The 8,730-nt window shown below is 40.4% G+C and overlaps 1 protein-coding gene across 15 annotated transcripts in view; it reads left to right on the top strand.

The window, feature by feature from the left end:
- Positions 1-8,730, top strand: part of ANK2 (ankyrin 2) — a 779,379-nt gene that overhangs the window by 753,560 nt on the left and 17,089 nt on the right. For 12 of the 15 annotated variants that reach the window (XM_019521994.1, XM_019521987.1, XM_019521991.1 and 9 more), the window contains 4 exons: positions 3,128-3,220; positions 4,053-4,136; positions 6,440-6,604; positions 8,020-8,202. In XM_019521994.1, the coding sequence (XP_019377539.1) occupies positions 3,128-3,220; positions 4,053-4,136; positions 6,440-6,604; positions 8,020-8,202 (525 nt within the window). The remainder of the gene's footprint in view (positions 1-3,127; positions 3,221-4,052; positions 4,137-6,439; positions 6,605-8,019; positions 8,203-8,730) is intronic. The other 3 variants (XM_019521997.1, XM_019522002.1, XM_019522000.1) reach the window with 2 other exon arrangements.

The following is an 8,730-nucleotide window of genomic DNA, read 5'->3' on the forward strand; positions in this document are numbered from 1 at the left end:
TGAAGATGAATCCTTAGAAAAGGTAAATCCCAGTCCTGCCCCCGCCATAAACCAGTTGTCATAGAAGAACAAATTTCCTTTATCTAGTCTTTATTTTATCTCTTCTTAATCAAATATTGACCAACACAATACTGATTATGAGTATGAGATTATGGGTCAAATTCCATGTTGATGTTAGCATTGGTGTTTGTAGGAACTTTGTCATATACAGTAAACTCTCTGGAAACCGGCACCTTACAAGCCAGCACGCTCTGTTAACCGGCATGCCGGCTTGTAAGATAAAGTGAAACTGGAAGTGCCCACCATGGCACTTCCAGTTTCTCTCAGCCCCCATGACCTGGGGCAAAGCAGCCTGCGCTGCCGAGCCCCCATGGCCCTGGGGCATAGGCTGCACAGGGCTGTGCAGGGCCCGCCTCCCTGTCCCATGGGGCCCACGGCGGGGGCAGCAATGCTGCGGCAGGGGTGGAGGGATGCTCCAGACATGGCAGGAGAAGTGGCAGCCAGGGCCGCTCGATTAACTGGCATGTTTTGTTATCCGGCATCCCCCATTCTCAGGGGATGCCAGATAACAGAGCTTTTCCTGTATAAACTCGGAGGAGAAGGATTGACTAAATAGTGCTGGGAGCGGAGAGCTCCCTTCTATGCCTAGTAAAGGAAATTTACTTGGCTTAGTTGTTCTATCTGCAAATTATTCTTTCTTTCCCTCCTAGTGGTGACTCAGAGGGATTATGTTTTGAGCAATTTTTATTGTTTTGAAAATGAAAAAAAGCACTGCAGTCTGATTCCTCAGAGAATTTGGAGGAACGGAGTTCAAGGCAGGCCATTAAGTAGCATGCTCTGTGAGGATGGGGGAAAAGAAGCTGGGATAATGGTTAAAGTCTGAGAAATAGGTGAAGTCATTTGTGAATATTTGTGTTTGTTTAAGGCAGCAGCTATTTAGCATGTGAGGGGAAAAACGGACACTGAAGGCAGGGGTGGAAGATAGCTAATATGAACAGGTTGGGGGAGCACATATGGAAAAGCTGCCAATAATAAATGAGGGAAGGAGAAGAGAGTGATGAGGAAAGAGAGGATCGATTCTGTCAGGGAAGTTAAAGGAAAGCACAGTTTTGATTTTATTTCCTTAAACTGGGAGTTTATTTTCCATTTTCACATCTAGTAAGTACCAGACTTAAATCCACGGGTGTAAGTGTTAATGCTGTTTAAGTACATTCACCCTTCTGAAAATCCAGAACTTACAAAATTTGTCTCATGTAGTTCAAAAGAAAGGTGAGTGTTTGGGAAGAGCTGGAGTCAGAAGCATGTTACATGTCGGACAGGGGTCAGCAGATGAATGTCTGCTCCACATCGCTGCTTCTGTTTGCCTGCAAAGACAGTTTTGCACTTACAAACATTTAGTAAGTGTCCCTGAAATCAGATTCCCAAACCTCTTGTGAATCTCCTGAAAGGTCTGGTCAAAAGTTTTGGGACCATTCTTATGTTTGGGACTATGCTATTTTACTTGAGCTAGATGATGCAATTTTTCCTGTATGTTTGATCAGTGTCTCAAAAGACAAAAGCGTGTTAGAGCAACTTTTGATAAGTACAAAGCTAATTTGAAATTCAGTGCCAGACCACTTTGGTATATCTTAGAATGAATTTTGTTTTTAGAGTTTGAGTGACTGGATCCATAAGCAGGGGGATTCTTTCTTGGTATAAGTTGGCTTTCACTCCACTGATATTAATGGAGCTACACCAATTTACTTCAACTAAGCTTCGCCTGACTGAGACAATTCTGGCAATATATGCATCTCTGCAATTACATTAAGTTCTGTGATGTTGAACAGTTTATCAGTGACAGCAGTCTGGCGCTAGAACTCTCCCCATTATAAACTATGAAAGAGTAAGCAGGGCTCCTCGGTGCATAATGAGAGAGTTACATGGGAGCAAGAAGGAAAATTGATGAGGTATAAATAGATTGGGACTTTTTCGAAGTGAGCATGTCTGTGTCTTGGGAATTAATAGTCCTACAGATTTCAGTGGGGCAGTGTTCATGAGAATTAAAGCTGAGGTGTCAAAATACTGTATACCACTCTCCAGTTTGATTACCCAATAGCTCCAGGGGATATTGGCAGAGGGCCCACAGCTGAGTCTAGGCTGACTCTGGCATTTTTGTTCCTGCCCATGTCTAATTTTAACTGATGCATTTGTCATTAATGACATTTCTGCCTCAATGGAAATTGTTCTCTTTCTCTTCAGTTATTGGTTTGCTCAGCATCAAATACAAGTTTATAATAAATTGGTTTCTTCACCTCTAAATCATTAAAACTATTCTAGCATACTTCCCTAAAACCAAAGGAAATTAAAATCTTTTCCCATCATTGATATTGTCCTTTTAACTATTTCTTTTTTTACTGCTATATTAATTATTTTTCCATATGTGCTGATAATAATCAGTGTTGTTAGGACAGTAGGAGACTGAATCAGTTTCCTTGCAGCTTTTTTATTACTCTCTGCAGATGCTGTACATTGTAAATTGCTCATTTCCTCCTCAGATTCTCCCCTATGCAGAGAGAGAAGAAGCTAAAGGACTTGCTATTAATTGTTGCTTTCTGCATTCACAGTGCCAGGAATTAAACAGATTGTTGTTTTTTCTCCTAGTTAATCTAATCAGCCCCAGTGCATAGATGCAGTGCTATTGTGTTCATAGTGGAGAAGATAAGAAACAGACTTATACAATTTTGGCAATGCATTTATAAAAAGCGGTACACAACTGGCTTCATATTGATAATGCTTCATGTTCTAGATATAGCAGTTTTAAATAGCATTGTGATAACTAGGTTGTGACAACCGCCAGTAAAAGTATCCTTTAGAATAGGTCGAATATATCCAAAAATATATTATCCTCTGTACCAGAAGCATTATTTTCCTTGAGCTCAGAGTCTGAATCAAAGAAGAATGGCCAAAAACTGTTCATTCCTTACATAAACATTACACAAAGAGAAAATACAGAAGCCAAAGTCCTTAAATCAAAACTTCAAGGCAGATGATGATTTCAGATAAATACATTGGAAAAGTCACAAGTGCTACTAGCATTACATGCAGCATCAGTATGATAAATAGAAAAATGCTTCCATGCTTCCACTAGGAGCTAGCAGAGGAATTAGGTGAGCTGGAGACCAGCTCAGATGAGGAAGAGATGGTAACTACCAGGGTCGTTCGTCGCCGAGTGATTATTCAGGTACATGTCATGGTTACACCTATCAGAACCTTCCCCACTACCCCAACCCTTGGACTGCTGCTGATTCAACCACTTGACTGGTACTGCATTTATGAAGTTGGAATGCTTCTGAATAATGCATGGCCATTACATAACTTTTATACTCTTGTTCTTATGTAGCGGGGGAGGAGGAAGGCAAACAGGAGATAGATATCTGAGTGATTTGGAGTGGGACTGTCAAACCTACCATGCACTCTGGAGATGCCTCAGTAGGAGGATAAAGACTTTATGTTGCTTTTTCAGCTTTACCTACTGTCCAGTTAGCTAATATTTATTTGCCTGTTAGTTTTGGGATAACTTCCTTTGCATGCCTTTTAATATTCATTTACAGAATTTTTTTTTGGCGTTTGTAACAACTCAGTATGAATGCTTCTTGACCCCCTTTTCACTCTTACTTTGAACCAACTAATAAATATAATGTTGTTTATTTAAAACAGTGCTTCTCAACCATGGTGCCAGGGTGCTGCAAAATGCTTTTCAGGGTGCCATGCAGTATTAGCACTGCTACCTACCTGTGACTCGCAAGATAAACCCAGAGGTTTCAAATAGGAATCCAGGGGGTCAAAAACATTTTGATCTATCGTGTTCTTTCAGAGTTCTTTGCAATGGAAGAATTATTCTATTATTTTTCTGTAATAAAGAAATGAGTGAAACTCAAGAGCTGGCATTTTCTGCGGGGGGCCTTGTATAGACTGAGAGATGCCCAGAATCTAAAAATGTTGAGAACCACTGATTTAAAGCAACAATTTGCAGCAAGATATTACCTAATTATATTTTGTTCTTTGCTCCTCAGGCAGATGAGATACCTGAAATGCCACCAGAAACCGTAACCGAGGAGCAGTACACAGATGAGCATGGCCATATTGTCATGAAAAAGGTATTGCAGTTATAGCCCCTCATACATTCTTACTGCCTTTAGATAAAATTTGTGAAAGCGCCTAAGTTACCTAGGAATGGAAATCCCATTAACAAAATTTAAAATAAATTTTAAAAAAAGCACTGAGAGTAGAGTCCCAAAGGAACTGGGACTTACATTTTTTGTTTTTAAAATGAGTATTTTTCTGGTGTACATTTACAGTGAAATTATGATTAGTCTTCGTATTTCATTCATTCAGTATTTCAGTTTTAATAAATTCCCATTTCCAAAGGGAAAAAAATCAGTAGAAAATGTATGAGAGACTTCACTTCAGAGCATAAATTTGATTGACTGTTAGTGAAATTTAAGATCCAAATCCACAAAGTGTATAAGGTATCTAACTGCCATTTTAGATCCCTAGCTGCAAAATTTAGATTCTCAAAAACTCTGTTCAGTTGCCACTTAACCTTGGAGGGTATCTAAGTTTTTACTCTGGGTCTTCCATTTTGCATTAAGCCAGAGACCAAGAGCTAGCATGAACTGCCAGCCTAGTAGTTAAACACTTACTTGGGGTCAAATCTCTGCTCAAGTGACTAATTGGGCTAATTGCTTTTTAGTTAGGTTGGGCTGGTTTAGGTGCTTAACTCCAGAATAAGTTCAAATCTGTGATTCCTGATCAGACAGAGTTGCATCCCGGTAGCTCAGAGTAAGGTGACAGAGTCAGTCACAAAGACAGCAGTGGGTTTAAGACATGCCCTTCTTGTTAGTATTTCCTATTGCCTAGCTTTGCTGGCTTCATGCTCATTGTGCTTGCTTTAAAGGGTCTCATTGTAGGCATCAACTTCAGGCTGTGCATTTCACTAGGTGACTAGTCACCTAAACAATAATCACTGCAAGAACTGTAAAAGGAATTCTGTTTACTGGGTCAGAGCATGTTCCCATCAAGTCCAGTATCCTGTCTCGCAGTGGCAGAGAGAAATTGCTGAGGGGAAGGATGAACAGGGCATGTCCAGAATTTTCTAATCCTCTCCCATTGCAGCTTTTGACATTCAGAGGTTTAGGAAGTCCTGGTTCAGAGACTGCCTCCCTTTCTACTGTATTTGATACCTACTGATGGACCTTGCCTTCAAGAATTGATCCATTCCTCTTTTGAACTGGGTTAAAATGAGTTGCCCTCTGTCTCCCTTGGGTTCACTTGTGCAGAAAAGACAACTTAATCTAAGAGTGACAGAATGCAAACAGGGGATTGAAGAACCCAAATGCTTGGATTTTATTCTCTTCTCAGTAGTCCTGGCTGAGTAGCTGAGTTTATTTGAATTGAATTAGATTTTAAATGATGAATAGAAATTCAATTTTCAGAAGTTAGATAGATGCCTTAGAAATGACAGACAAGGTAATGTGTACCATCTTGCTGTGGGTTTTTGGGCAAGTCCCTTAGGTTGCTTACACACATTCAAATAATCTGAAAGAATTCACTCAGGTTTGCTCACCTGGCAGAAAAACTTACCCAGAGCTGCATGTACAGACATTTGAGAGCTGATGCCCTGAGGAGTGGAGAGCTTGTAGTGAGGATTGTGCAGCCAGGGGGGATCCTGTGCACACGTGTGCTTTGTAGGCTCCCTTAATCTACCTAGTGACAGATGGCAGCAGTACATAGGGCAGCCCTGATTGATTGACCCTCTCTGCCCATGATCAGCTTGTGTTTCCCTGCAGCACAATTTGGGGATTGTGAAGGGGGTATATTCTGCTCCCTACTGGAATGGCAGAGTCCAGCAAGCCACATACTCTCTCTCTGAGTGGGGGTATGCTGTAGGTCTATGTTCTTCTTTGAGAGAAGCCACAGCATGTATAGACACTCACTCTTCCTGGGAAATTCTCCAGGAAGTGATTTAACTTTGTTTGTTTCCAGGTTATTTTCTCCTAGAGTGGCCATTTTTACTCTGAGAAAAAAAGTCTGTATACTCATGGTTTCTCCTGGGAGAGCAGTGACTCTGCTAGGGGAAACTGAATGTCTCCTTAGTGTGAAAACCTGGCCCTGCTGAACCCAATGGCAAAACTCCCTTGGTCTTCATATGGGGCTAAGATACCATTCTTTTATTCTGACTGTGTTTACCAATTAGCGAAATAATGTTAATAAAGTTAAGTATTATACTACCTTTATAAGGCTTCACATGTTAGTGTTGGCAAAATATTTAGAGATACTTGGATAGAAGGTGCTTCATACAGTATAAATGTCAGTTAAGCTCCATTACAGTTAAGTATGCCATCCGTAACACCTGAATGTTATAAAAACAAAGTATGTTTTACTCATTTCATCCCCTTAGGTAACCAGAAGGATCATTAGGCGGTATGTCTCTCCAGATGGTACAGAAAAAGAAGAAGTCATAATGCAGGGAGTACCACAAGAACCTGTTACAGTAAAAGGAGGAGACGGGTATTCCAAAGTTGTAAAGCGGGTTGTTCTGAAAAGCGACAGTGAGCAGTCTGAGGTTAGACTTTCCCTGATTCCTTGTAACGCCACAGAGCCAATGAACGAATAGCTCACTTGCTCCTTTGCCATGTCCCTTCCCCATAACTTATGCCAGTCATGCCATCCAAGTGTAACAGAAAATGTTTGACTAGGTTGTGAGTAGGTCAGTACCAAGAACTGAATACAGGTTTCTCATCTTTGTGTTTTAGATTAAAATTTAATTTTTAAAATTCCAGATAGGGCCTCAGAATAAAACGAGCAGCTTCTCATGATCAGGAGCATCTTTTCAGTCTTCGCTTGTTTTGCTTTGTTTTTGTTTGTTTTTTAAAATTGTAACATAAAGTAAATGTAAATGTTCTATTGGTGGAAAATAGCAAATCCATTCTCCTATGGCCATGCACAAACTAAGCCTAACAACGATTTTAGCAGTGTAGAATCTCAGTTGACAACAACTCATTTCAGCTATGCCATTCAGACTTGACCCTGTCAGATGAGAAGTCCAGGTTAGTAGAACATGACTTTGGAAAAGTAAAACACTGTTTCCTTTTATGATGTACTGCATAGCTTTGGCATCAATCCATACCCTCAAGTAATATGTCCTTACAGAGGAGACCATGAAAATTCTTGCTGTTGCTAGCTATACCTTATGCTAGGGAACAGCTGATTTTAGAAATTATTAGAATTATTTTTCACCACCTATATCCTTCTAAACATTAATACTCGGTATACATTATTGCATGAGAAATTGGGATGGAAAGAAAGCAAAGTCTTTGTGCATAGTTGAACATAAAACTCCATAAATAGTTTATAATATGAAAGATATCTTTATTTAATTCTATTTAAATATGTCTAAAATGTTTTAACTTGCCTCTCTGTGGCTTCATTAGCATAACATGGGAGTCCATGTCTTTTATAAATTTTCTTTTGAAGACGTAATACAAATCTGGGTAGCTGATACAACCCAGCAATGATTTAGGCAGAGAAGCAGTGCTTTCAGCTTTCCTAATTGTTTTGTTTTCAATAATGTTAAGCATGGGGAAGTCTGTACAACAGCCTGCAGTGTAGAAATACCCAATGAAATTCAAATTTAGACGCTGTCTTCCCATAGAAACTTGAGCAATTTTACCCTGTCAAGACTCAGGCTAAGGACACTGGCGCTGAGCTGCATGCTGACTTGACTAGACTACCTGAATTCACAAAGATATTTCATGTACAATGCAGAATCTATTAAATAGCTATAACCCATACTTCACTTTAGAACAGTTAAGTTACACACACACAGTATCTTTCCACAGAAAGTGAGATATTATTCATTGGTGTTCAAAATATTTTCAAAAGAAATAATTTGAGCAAGTGGTTAAATAACAACAGGCAAAAGAGATACCTGTATGTTATATAATGCACACCTAATATTCCCATCATCTCACCCACCAGGTGACCTTCTCTGAGCCCACTGTTTTGTCTGGTGCCTCAGAATTTCAGGCTGAACCAGTGGATGGCCGTAAGGTGAGCAAAGTTGTAAAGACCACCCTGGTACAAGGAGAGAGAATGGAGAAACACCTGGGAGATGCTAGTTTAGCCACTGATCTTCCATCAGCCAAAGAGGATTTTGAAGAGGTAAAATGCCTTCCAAATGAAAGCTTTGAACTAATGTGACAATATTCCAAAATAGAGGAGAACAGTTTGGTCCGTATACACCCATGCAGCCCTACTGAAGTCCATGCGGTTCCATTGGTGGCACATAGGACTGGTGGGGACCTTGCTGGAGACTGACTCCAGTCCCTTCCTGTTGTAAGCAACTGGCCCCCTCTACACATTACAAGTATCGCACAATTAACTGGTTAATTATGCAATTACCTTGGGACCAGCTACTCATGCAAAGTACCAGTCACACCATAAAAAAGCTCCAACCAGTATACAATTAGACCTTGAAAATGTGTACTAACTTTAGAGCTGGTTGTTATCAAGCTTTAATTTGCATGTTAAAGGGTCTCCTCTGACACAGGGGTGCACCATGCCCAGCTGAAGCTGGGAGTGCTGCAACTGAGGCGACTCTCAGCCCCAACAGCTGCTGACTCTGGGTCCCAGCAGCACCCTGCAGCTGCCAGTACTCAGAGCTGTGGATGGTGGGTCCCTGCAATGTGC

This window comes from Gavialis gangeticus, unplaced genomic scaffold (assembly GCF_001723915.1).
Source record: "Gavialis gangeticus isolate Ggan-Ray unplaced genomic scaffold, GavGan_comp1, whole genome shotgun sequence".
Classification (NCBI taxonomy): domain Eukaryota; kingdom Metazoa; phylum Chordata; order Crocodylia; family Gavialidae; genus Gavialis; species Gavialis gangeticus.